Source organism: Cryptomeria japonica, chromosome 1 (assembly GCF_030272615.1).
Source record: "Cryptomeria japonica chromosome 1, Sugi_1.0, whole genome shotgun sequence".
In the NCBI taxonomy this organism is placed as follows: domain Eukaryota; kingdom Viridiplantae; phylum Streptophyta; class Pinopsida; order Cupressales; family Cupressaceae; genus Cryptomeria; species Cryptomeria japonica.
In genome coordinates, this window is record NC_081405.1 from 644,991,930 (window position 1) to 645,005,025 (window position 13,096).

At 34.1% G+C, this 13,096-nt stretch overlaps 1 protein-coding gene across 3 annotated transcripts; it reads right to left on the minus strand.

The window, feature by feature from the left end:
- Window positions 1–379: 379 nt before the first annotated feature.
- LOC131037814 (DEAD-box ATP-dependent RNA helicase 52B) lies at window positions 380–12,183 on the minus strand. Of its 3 annotated transcripts, none has more exons than XM_057970022.2 (9): window positions 11,982–12,183; window positions 11,749–11,814; window positions 11,530–11,594; window positions 10,087–11,182; window positions 4,595–4,678; window positions 2,351–2,593; window positions 1,856–2,023; window positions 1,653–1,766; window positions 380–1,446 (listed from the first exon to the last, which is right to left on the minus strand). In XM_057970022.2, the coding sequence occupies exons 4-9, from the start codon at window positions 10,906–10,908 to the stop codon at window positions 934–936; spliced, it is 1,944 nt and encodes a 647-aa protein (XP_057826005.2). In that variant the 5' UTR covers window positions 10,909–11,182; window positions 11,530–11,594; window positions 11,749–11,814; window positions 11,982–12,183; the 3' UTR covers window positions 380–933. The 3 variants fall into 3 exon arrangements, with proteins under 3 accessions (XP_057826005.2, XP_057826004.2, XP_057826006.2); XM_057970021.2 differs by having other exon boundaries at window positions 10,087–11,208; XM_057970023.2 differs by having other exon boundaries at window positions 10,087–11,256.
- Window positions 12,184–13,096: the final 913 nt, after the last annotated feature.

Sequence of the window (13,096 nt, forward strand, 5' to 3'; positions counted from 1 at the left end):
ACTTGAAAGTATTGAACAGGATATACAAACTGCCATCCCCAATTCCATTATTCAACTTGAAAGTATTGAACAGGATATACAAACTGCCATCCCCAATTATCAAAATCCTGCAAAGCAAAAGACCAGTAAACATGGTATACGCTCTCAAATTGATGACAAAATAAATATAGTATGCAATCAAACAGTTTGTTCATTGTTGAAGGGCAACTAGGATATTCCAACATACATTCCAAGAATTAAGAATCCCGTACAATATTTGAGACTCATTAAATGACATGAAACCAGATGGTATAGTTAAAAATTTGTACAGGATCATGATGCAGCAAAATTAGACAAATCCCCATCAAGTGCTGCTCTGATAAAATTTGAGTAGTTCCTATAATAGTAAAAGAGCACAATGTACCCCGTCGTAATGAGATTTAGTCATTACTCAATAGATGTGATTTACATAAGAAAATAGGTTAGAAAATACATATATTCCCCATGATATAAATCTTCCCACAAAATGTCAATCATAAATCTTGCCACATCCACTGTCACATTTCAGCTGACTTCGATATTCACAAGAAATGGCGAGTTAGAAGTTAGTTGTCCACGATGTCAATTGCAACAAAATAAGATGCTGCCTGCCAAGAATCAGGAACTATAACTACAACCCTAACCCTTCAAATTTCAGTTCTCCTAATATACAGAAGGCTAATAAGCCGCAAAAGTTAAGCTCATTGTAATATCTAGTCATATTTCCATTAATGTCACAAGATCAGTTAAGTCGACACTGCTTTCACATGTACTAAGGTAAGTAACTTTGTTAGAGGTTAAAATTATTAATGCCAGAGAAAAGTACAACTGCACTTTCAAGGTTAAAAATTCTCCGAAGTCTTCAGAATCTCAGATGTCATGAAATCATTGACTGATTCAAGTATTTACAGCTTCTCAATCCCATGCACTAGCATAGCCAGGATTGCTATATCCATACCCTGCAGGCGAGCCGTATGTATTTACCACATTACCATGTGCACCACCATAACGGGCAGCACCACCATAGCGGTCCACACTACCTCTGCCTCCATCTCTTCGGTAATCACGACTACCAAACCTGTTTCCCCCAGATCGACGACCTCGCCCCCCACTGCCAAATGAAGACCTTGAACTCGCAGCATACTTATGAAGCCATGTTGGTACATCTTGGTTTGATTCTTGCATCAGTTCCGCAAGTGGCCTTGCTAAAGACATATTACTTTCATTAAAAAATGCAGTGGCTAACCCAGAATTTCCAGCCCGACCTGTACGGCCAATGCGGTGAACATAGTCATCAATATCATTTGGCAAGTCAAAGTTCACAACATGTGCAACATGTGGAATGTCAAGACCACGAGCTGCTACATCAGTAGCAACAAGGATAGGAGTTGTTCCACTCTTAAAGGATCGTAATGCTTGCTCTCGCTCCTGAAAGATGAAACTTGTCATTATAATTTGACTTCACAAAAGAAATTTTTGTGCGTTAACATGAACTGTTGTGATCTACACACTTAGATTGTTCTCTTTGTCAGCAACACTTACCTAACAAAGATTTGAACATTTTTAAAACAAAAAGGTAATGTCACTAACAAGTTACAAAACTAATGTGACATATAGAGAATCCTCCAGCTAACCTGTTGTGATCTGTCGCCATGTATTGTGGTTGCAGGGAAACCATTGGAGCATAACCAGTATTCCAAGGAATCAGCGCCCTTCTTTGTCTCCACAAAAACTAGAGTCAAAGCATGCTGCATTTTCAAAAAGGAAAACTTTATGATTTCAATCTTTTTATCAAATTGCATGGTAAAACACCTCAGATGTTTGATATACACATTACCTTTCCATGTGCCCCACTAGCTCTTTGACCATGAAGTAAATCCATTAAATGGCTTCTTTTCTCTTCACCTAGAACAAATTCCACCCTCTGGACGATTAGATCTGTACTAGATCCCACCCTACCAACGGCCAAGAAGATATAGTTTGAAAGAAAATCGGATGCCAACCTCTGCAATCAAAGAAAAATGGACATCTCAAGTCACTGGGTCTGGAGTATGAGATATTACAATATTTCTAAGTATGTAGACAAGCAGCATCATGGAAATTTTTAGAAATTGAAACCAATTCAATCAACAAAAAATAAATAGATCATGTTAGGACTGTCAACCGACAGTTCAAAAGTCCTTCCCATTAACTCCAATAAATGCATAAAAACATTGGCACAATACCATAACATACTCCACATATAAGAGTAAAATGTATCATAGGTGCTCTGCTTTCAAGAGATTAATGGTTCCATGTGCAGAACGACCATTATACAAATCAAACTTTGTACCTGAATTTCTCTCGGAAATGTTGCACTGAACAGCAACGTTTGCCTTTTACCAACAGGTGGCATATCCATTGTTTCAACTATCTTACGAATCTGAGGCTCAAACCCCATATCAAGCATGCGATCTGCCTCGTCCAGAGCCAAATGTTTCACCATGGAAAGGGAAACCCTTCCTCTCTCAAGAAGATCTGAAAGGCGTCCAGGTGTTGCAACAAGAATATCAACACCCCGCTCTAACTCCCGAAGCTACAAAAACAGTTAATATCATCAATCCAACTGGTCAAAACATTACCATAACCAATATCAAAATGCTCGTACAAGACGCTCAAAATAATAATATTTAAGCAGCCTAAAACAAATCAAGAGAGACATTCTATACACTAAATTAGACAGGTCTAAGGTCTGTTTGCGTAGCTTAAGTTACATGGTTAAAATACAATTCTTAAAGAAGACATTTGTTATGAAGACATCCTCCACAAAGAATACTAAATAAAAAAGCAAAAAATATTAATATTTAAGAATCTGTGTTTCAGACACAAATTATTGGATTTGTATGTATTTAGAATGTAGAAGAGATTTTTATAAAAAATCATGGGTTCTAACCAAAGAAGCATTAGTCTGCAATTAATCAATCGTAAGTGACGGAGAGTGTTTCCCCAATAATCGAGGGATTTTTTTTGGGTAAATCGCGATTAAAACCTGCAAAAAAAAAGCGATTTTCATTTCCCGCGAAATCAACAAAAATTAACCCTAAAAAACAGCAGGGAAAATTATAAGATGGCGTTCGGCGAGAATCCAGACACCATATATCATTAACCTGCCATTTTGACCTCATTTTTGAAGTCTATACGCATTTTATCAGCATAAAGTCGCAAAAAAAGTGCATTCAAATCGCAGGACACAAGTTTTTCGGCTATGAAATTCAGCATTTTCAGACTTCCGCGGAAGCTGTTGAGTTTTCGTTGTCTGCTCTGGTTTTCTCGTCTGTTGCCTGCAAAAATTAAGAGCTAGGGTTTTGATTTTTAGTTTTTTACATTTATGATTTTTTTGTTGTTTTATAAAAATGTAATATATGCATTTTAAGTTTTAATAATAGAATTTATCATTTTATTTTATTTATATTAAAAAATTTAACATATATAATATTGATATTTAATAATATTTTATTTTGTTGTTTTACTTTTTATAGAAATTTGAAAATATAAATTTTAATAAATTAAAATTTCATATTTTAAATATTCAATTTTTTAAAAAGATTTTACAACATTTAATTTTAAAGTACTACCTTATAAATTTTAACAATTCAAACATTTATTGAATTTAAGAAATCTTTTAAATTTTTAATAACTGAATTATAATTTTTTTTAATTACATTAAATTTTTGAACATTTACAATATTAAAATTTAATATTATTTTAATTTATTGTTTTATTTTTTTTATAAGTTTTCAAAAATATTATTTTTAATAAATTAGAATTTAATATTTTAAAATATTTAATTTAATTTTTAAATTATTAATTAAAAAAAATTTAACAAATTCAAATATTAATTAGATTCAAGAAATATAGTATTATTTTATTTTAATATTAACAAATTTAATTTTGTAAGTTAAATTTTAAACTTACTGATATTTTAAATTGATTATAACTTATTTTAATTTACCATATATAGATTTTAATAAATTAACAAATTCAGATAAATAAATAAATTTAAGAAACATAGTATTGTTTCAATTTATTAACAACTTTAATTAAATTATTTTTTGAATTTTTTAATATTTTAATTTTTAATAAGCCATTTTTTCAAAACCTTATACTTTTGATTTGCCGATTAATTCCCCAAACGATTAATGCTTCTTTGGTTCTAGCAGGTTTTCTTTCCAGACAAAATAATATTAACATGCTATTTCATCATACCCCAGAACCTCTTTTTTTTGGCATTATCATATTCCAAATACATCACAATCTTCTAAGAAGCTATAGTTACCATCCAACATAACACAATTAATTGGATAATAGAGACAATTAACTGACTTCGAACAAAGACTAAGACACGGTATCACTCATTTTTCAGTCTTTCCGATATTAACCATTAAAACACACAACATTCATTATCTCCGTGCGCACTCAAAACTTATAACAAGCTTATGCTTCCCTGAGATAGCAATCACCCTGTCAGAGCTAGAAAGTTTACAAAGGGCAGCATGTATTCCACTGTATTTTCAAAATTGATTTCCAGTTTACAAACCTGTTGATTAATAGGTGCACCTCCATATACAACCACAACTTTGATCCCGGATTGATAGGCAAACTTTCTAGCTTCCTCGTATATCTACAGCATACCAACATGACATCAATTTAGCGGATGCCAACATAATAACAGAACAATTAAGATGTCAATATAAAAATGGATAAAACAGGTTGATGCAATATCTGAAATCATATATTATTCATTTTGAAACTTGGCTCAGATGGCTTAAACACCGAGAAACCCATCAATTCCACCCTCATTTACAGAACATAACAGCAGCTAGTGCTTTTGGTAAAACAATGTTTCCATACCACTGCCTTAAGGGCAATGTGGCAAATATAATTTCCATTCAGCATAATCATCAACCTTGATCAATTGATATTCAAGCACCACAGCCCTTTCAATAAATATAATTTATACTCTTGCCAATAAAGGTTATAAAAGTCATGCAGCAAAAACTCAATTAGATCATCATAAAAGTGTAGATAATAACTTCTGTGTATGAATGCCTGTTTGTCTAAGAATACATTCCATCTTAGCATATCTGAGTACAGATATTATGACAATTGGCTTAAGAAAGTACTCTTCAAGAAAAACTATTTAACAATATAATACCTCATGTGGCACATTTTGCCACAAGCACAAATTGTTTACATCTGCCGAAGATTACTAGTATTTGATGTAAAACCAACTTAACCAAGATCCCCACTAACTAACTAATTCAATTAACAGCAATGGAGTTGTATATCCAATAACTGAAGAAAATTAAAGTACAGATTTTTTAACATTGATGTTGTAATTTGTAGTGCATTTCCTTTCCCAACTTTGCCTTATAATATAGTTCTGGAATGCAAAAAATTGTGGTTTACAAAGTTTCACTACTGGTTGGGTTTAGACTTTAATTGTACAGCATTTTGGATCCTCTAAATCTTAACAATCATCTCATCCTCAATTTCCTCATATCGAGTAATTAAGAATTTAAAACCTAATATGATGCAGCATTAAATATCAGATACATTCGATACAGAATCTTCTTTGGAAATGTTCAAAATGTTGCAAAACTTGGAAGAGTTATTCAGTAAGGGCATTTTACAAGGTCTTTTCCCACTTGAATAGAACAAAACATTACAAAACTTAATATTAAATAGCACAATTAAGTAAAAACTTAGGACTGCTACAGCTAAGGATACTCATTTAGAAAGGCCAAACTACAGGATTCTATTCCAAAATATTGAATCGGAGCAGTTAAGTCAAACATTTGGAATGCTTCTGCAAACTTTATTTTGTGATCATGCAAAAATAAGATTAGCTGCAATAGGAGTTCTCCACCAGGTTTGATTGGACAATAACAAAGAAACATATAATTTATTATATGCGAATATTGAAACACACAAATTAATAGAATCTATTTTTTTACAACAATTCTACGGTTGGTATTCAGTTATATTACATATATTCTTTAAAATGGTATTGTGAAAATGCTATAAAAGATCAAAAGTCGTGTTAAAATGCTTCCTTCACATCTTGAAGTATGTTGCATTCCTAAGATCCACGTAAATGACATTCAATTACTTCAAAAATCAAATCTACAGATACCACTGACTGCCTCACCCACTTCTACAATCATCCAATGTAGAATGATATTCTGAGGAAACCAATTCTCATGATTTAAAAGATGACCCACGCAGAGACCCTCACGCACACAGACACACATGTAGCCACACACCCTATATGCATATTTGAAAACCACTTGATGTTTGAGAAGCAGTGGAAGAATAGAGACGCTTGCTCTTCTAATGATGGATGGAATGGCATGAGCTCAACCGAAAAATCAAGGCACTCGATTTTGGCAAAGTTGGCTTCACTCAGTAATAAAGGGTGTTTTTGCACACACACCCATACATTTGCAAACCACGAATGTTTGAGAAACAGTATGAAAATTTTGGCACATGCTCATCTAATGATAGAGGGAAAGACATGAGCCCAACCAAAAATCAAGGCCCTCGATTTTGGCAAAGTTGGGTTCACTCAATAATGAAGGGTGTTGGTTAATAACTTAATGGTATTAAAATAATCCCATCCCATCCATTATAGACTGGGTCAGGCCCTCTCCCTCACCTACTAATTGTTAATTTATAAATGCACACACACGTGCACACATATTAGCTCAATCAAAAATCAAGGTCTTTGATTTTGACAGAGCTGGAATCAGGTCAAACCCTCTCCCTTACCTACTACAGTTAATTTAGAAATACCTACAAATATATACATATACATACACATACACATACACATACAAATACATACACATACGCATACACATACATACATATATACATGTACATGTGCATATTTGTGTACATGCATGTGCATGTATAGATATATATCATAGTTGCACAGAGACACGTCTCCAACCCCCTAGTTTAGATCTCAATACCGAGACACATTCCCACATAACAGAAACTCATCGAGGATGTCCCTGCTTGTAGGAAACATTCCCCCAATGCTTTCATTTAAGAAAAAAAGAAAACCCCACATTTCGACAAGTTTCTATATATAAAGAAAAAAGAACAAATCAACGTTTTAGAATTTCAGTATGTAATATCAAATATATAGTATTGAACTCTTTGTCTCTTTGAGATTTGTATGTTGACGTTAATGTTAAACTTTACCAGTGTTCTTGTTTTGAAAGTCCAACTTCATGATATTTTCAATTTTAATGTAACAAATTTTTAAATTATTAAATGTATTTTAAAGGCGCTCCTATTTTTCAAAAATAGACATACCATTACCAATCTCCCGTACTAATACTAGCATCGGTCTCTCCTAGTAACTATGATATATATGTATATGTATATGCATATGCATATCTACATGTATAAATACACATTCTATCAATATGTGTATATCAATATGTCAACATGCATATATGTGTATGTATACATTATATCATAGGGTTTGCAGAATTAAACCGTGATGCTCAAAATCTGGTAAACCTAAAGAACTTCATAAAGTTGTTATACTAAGCCCTCAAATTTGTGTACAGACGAGTTAAGATTTTTTATCCAGTTCAGGTTCAGGCATGGGGTTGGGATGGCCCTCGGTTCTCCTAAGTTCCAGCTTGGGCTTTCTTGAATGCATTCCATGTTTGAGCAGCCCCAATAAATTAACATGTGCATGTTATTCTCGTCCACACTGCAAGAAATGTTAATGGTGACAAGTTGCAGATGAATCTACAGCTAGTAGAAAAAGAGAGTTGCATATTTCAAAGCAAGTCAAGGGATCCAAGTTTCATTTACGGGGATTTGAGGCTCAGTTGTGTTTTTCCACTATAGAGGGAAGGAAACGGTTTCTTTAAAAGCACCATTAGCTTCAAGATCATGAATATACTGCTGAGGCATGGATGAGAATTTTAAGTGAAATCTTAGTTTGTAGGCTCACAGCTAAACTACCTCATTTTTTACAATGCTCGAGGTGTATTCTTAACTTAGTTGCCATGTCCTTAGTCTGTAGTTTGGTGTGATAAATGTGTATCAATTATTTTCATAGTTGCCTAATTTAATACGTTTAAACTATGTAGATTAGATTTATATTTGTCGAGATTAATGACAATTGTAATATTAAGAGAGTGCAATTCTACCTGCACAAGAAATCTAACCATTATAAGAAAAGAGGTCATACTCAACTGCAATATAAATGGCCATATGTATCTAGCTTGAGAGTTAGTTTCACAGCTACATGGGATTTATTCCCTCGATTCTGCAGTTAGTTCCAGGAAAATATCATACAACTGAACGGCAACCTTACACAAAAATAGTTAAGATGTGATGGTACATAGAGAACCACTTACAAATGCATATTGTGCATATAGCACACCTCTATCTTCTCCATTCTAAATCTCAGGATGTATTCCTAAAATTTTCATAAAAAGCTAGGTCTCAACACCAAAATCAGGTCTGCAGCTGCTAAAACTTGATTTGGTTGCGTCTTGGATTATATAAGATAAAAGAACCACCACAACAAGTTTGGCCTAACTAAAACAAAAAAAGATATAATGTAACACAAACATAAAGAAGCATGCAAGAGTAGAACAAGAATGATGTGCGCAGATACTAGGGTATTATTCACACAATTCAGCAGCTAACATAACATTGTAGGACTCTTAACAATCAACAATAAACAAAACAAACAAAGACATACCATAGCTCAGGTGTGCATATATGTAGTACGTCTTTGTTTTCCAGCTTGAACAAAGGTGTGTTCATTTCCAAGATGTCTATTGTGTGGCATGTCTCAATGCAAAAATTAGATCTGCCGCAGTAAAATATTTTGTCACTCTTCTACAATTGTGTAACATCTTGGAAATGTAACCCAACCAGCCGGACATCACTAGAATAAGAAATAACGAGATACATAGTTCCCAGATGGGGTATCAATGGTTAGGTGATGGTAGTTTCACTGACATGCAAGATACCAATTTGGTTTGGAAACCTTTGTTGACAAACCCATAAGGTATATCTTTAGGTATTGACCCTTTTGGCCAAGCTTGTATTATATCAAGTCTTGTCAGTATGTTTAACAAATACCTAGCATCTCTCCTTATCAAAAATTTGTGCATCACACAACATGTTTCAATACAAATTCAGATCTGTAAGTGTTAAAATTTGATGGATTCATTTCAGCTATCATATAAGATGTATGGAATCCTGCTCCTGTCAAGTTTGACAGAACTACTACAAAAGACAATATGCTGTAACTGAAATATAAAATTGTCGTAAGGTATTTGTATAGCTTCTGAGGATTGATTCATTTGATTCTCCAATTATATAAATTATCAGATTCTATTCACAAAAGGCTTTATCTAAGTAAAACAGAAGAAAGCATACTGCAACTGAAGAGTAAATGGGCATGAAGATGTAGCCCAGAAGTTTGGCCTGCAGATGATAAAGATTGAATACATGGATTAAGCAGTTATATAAACCTTTTGAATTCTACCCTCAACAAGGTTAATGAAACTACTAAAAAGAAGAAATGATGTCAACTAAAATGTAAATGTAAATGGGTTTGTCGTATCTAGTACATACATATTCGTTCAATTTTGCAGTTACATAACATTGTAAGTTCTACCCACAAAAATTTTGAACTAACCCAAATTAAGACTACATACTGTAACTGTAATTAGAACTCATTTATAGATTCTTGAAATAAATGGACGAGGGCATACACTAACAAATAATTTACAAATCACTTGGAGTAAGTAAAGAACACATGCTGTAACTGATATCTAAATCATTTACAACTTACTCAAAATGAAGAAAAGAAGTCATAACGTAGCTGAAATGTAAAGTCAATTGGAAATAACTTTAAGTATAACAAATGAATAAAAAGATTAAAAAGACAAAAGATATTATTCAACTGAAACGTAGATTCTTAAACAAATGCTTGAAATGAGCAATACATTCATATGATGATCATTTGTGAAACTTCACCTGCATTGATAATTCTCTGGTTGGGGACAAAATAAGCGCCAGGGGAAATGAGCTCCTTCCTGCGCGTGGCCTTGGAGGAACGTTAGACCTCATGATCGCAGAAATGATGGGAAAACAGAAGGCAGCCGTTTTACCTGATCCAGTCTGAGCACAAGCCATCAAATCCCTTCCCGCCAGTGAGATGGGTATTGCATACCTCTGCACAGGTGTGGGCTTAACGTAATTGCAGCGCTTTATATTAAGATTCAGTGCCTCACCCAGATCAATTTCTGCAAACGTGCCCACCGGAGGAGGCACATTTTCGCCGCTGGTTTCAACAGGAATGTCTTCATAGGCCTCAAAATTTATCCCCGTGTTTTCTTGGTCGAAGAGTGTGTTGACAACATCGGGCTTCAGGCCATGGGAAGCAAATGGATTTGTTTCAGGTGTAGGTGGGGTTCTTAGCCTGTTGGTGTTTCCCCGCCCGCGAGGATTTGGGTGAGGATTAGGATTAAGGTTTCTTTCGCCACTCCAACCAAAGGACTTCTCACTCTCTGCAGCCCAGGACCCCGTTCTGCTTAGGCTGCCTGCCCGAGGATTCGAACCCCAGGCAGAGGGTTGTATGGGATTAGGGTTTGGGATAGGATCAGGGTTAGGACTTCTTGAAGATGGGTTAGGATTTGAAGAATTCTGGGATGGCACGGGTACTTGACTTTGAAGATCTTTGTTACGCAAATGTGGAGGGACATACGATGGGCGAGCAGGGCGTGAATTTGGAGTAGCATTTTCAGTAGTTTTTTCTGCGGCCAAAACAGGCCCCGAATCTGCTCGGGCGCTTACCATTTTTCTTTCTTTTTTAATTTTCAAGATAGCAAAGATCGCCTGTAAATACTGCCAATTGTTTTAGAAAAACTGTTCTTATTGCTTCAGAATTTTTAAAATTAGCAAGGAGTGTCGTCAAGATCTTCTTCAGAATCTCGCAAAGTGCTAAGAAGATAGACTGGTCTCCACGGATGGATTCAGCAGATCGATTCTTTTGGACTCGTCAGCAAATCTTACTCAAACTTCCTTGTTACCTGAAGGCTGTATATTTAGCCCAACACTTTCCAGAAGCGAACTGTAGGATTTCCGTCAAAAAATAAGCTGACAAATCAGTACCAGTTTTATCAGTGAAGTGATCAAGAATAATGCCTGCGAAAGTAAATTTTCTTTTTTGGTAATTCTTGGCCTCAAACCCTAGAATCTTAGGCAAAAAGAATACACAAAACATGAGAAGTTAATCTTGTGATTTAACAAATAAATAAATATGCCTGCTAATACTATTTCCTGCAAAGCTTGACCTTCAAACCCTGGAGAAATGTAAATAGCCCAAGGAGCAATTCTTTTACTAAATTAGCCCATAAGTTATTTTTTCTCAGAGAGAGACCACGAAACCCTCGAATTTCGAGCATTTAGAAAACTTACTTCTTTATTTGAGGACTCTGACTATTATAGCTTTTCTGCTAATTTATAGCATGCCGATGCTTCTACTGCAGAATCCCGCATGGAAATGCCAAACAAGCAGGGTAGACAACTTGATTAGCGCAGCAGCCAGAGTAATGCTTGTAATTCATTACCTTGCACGCATCTGTACAAAAATCATTCTAGAAACCCTAACCTTACACAGTTAGCGTGAAACGTTACCTAATTATAAATTTCTAATGCGCTTTCTTCAAATCGAACACCTCAAATCCGTGCAAACGGAATAACCTACATATTCACAGAACAGAAAAGGATTTACGAAAATATGCCAGGCTTTGCTGCAAAAGGTTTAAATTCGAACAATTTGTTTAAAAGACAAAGCAAACAATTTACTCTACTGTTCATCTTTATTTTCATCTACTGAAATTTGCATTAGAATTCATCAAGCATGATACCTTAATCAACGCACTTCGATGAAAAAAAATCCCAAATTGACACAAAACAAGGCAAAACTCTACTGATCTTGGCGATCTCAAGATCGATGAGAAGCTTATCTACAGCAGAACAAAACCCAGAAGACAGAATCCACAACAGCCAATGCAAAATCGATCATTCTAACATTATCCCGATCTTTCAGCGCAAAGATTTCTCAAGTAATAATATTGCAAGACGTAGTTATATAGTGACAACGTAATTATTTTTTTAAAATAAGAAAAATAATTATTCATTAATATTAAGATTTTTTCCTCTTTTTTTAATTGAAAAAGATGGAATGTGAGATTAGATAGGAAAGCCAGTGGCATGATGTAGAGGAGGTCGGGTTGGAATTTCAAATTGTTTTTTTAATTTATTATTTATTTAGTATATTCAATGAAAATAAGAAGTATTAAGTAACAGGGTATATTTGTAGCCCACATCTAAACTGGTTTCGGAAACAAGTATGCTTGTTAGGAAATTGACTAACACAAAAGTTAGTCATACATTATACACCGTTGATCGTTTTTTAAACGGTTGCGATTTTCCAAGCAATCACTAACACGATGTACGTTTGCACTGTTTTGGAGCCAGATGCATCCATATTTGTAGGAGTTATTTGTTTTCTTTATGAGTCATTATATTTTTTATTTGGTATATAAAAGTTTATTAGAAAATTATATAATTTTGAAGTTAAACTATAAATATCAGATATAAGCAAAATAAAAGAATTATAGAATTTATTTGGATGTAGATATAGATGGCAATCGAAACTCTCATCTACTCAAATAACCTATCAATAATTATCAACCAAATTCACGCATACAGTGCAAAGTGGTCGAGTGTTGGGTAGTGCATAACTTGGAATGGTTTTGAGATTAAAAAATTTAATTTATTGTGTAGTGAATATTTTAGATGCACTAAAAAAATTCATGATTGATCCAACCTTTCATAATGCAAGGTATAAAGATTTTCTTCATTCTCTATAAAAGAAACTCCTACTTTTGTAAGGATTATGAGCTATCCTTACTCCTAATTTTGTAAGGATTATGAGCTATCCTTGAAGATATATATATATATATATATATATATATAT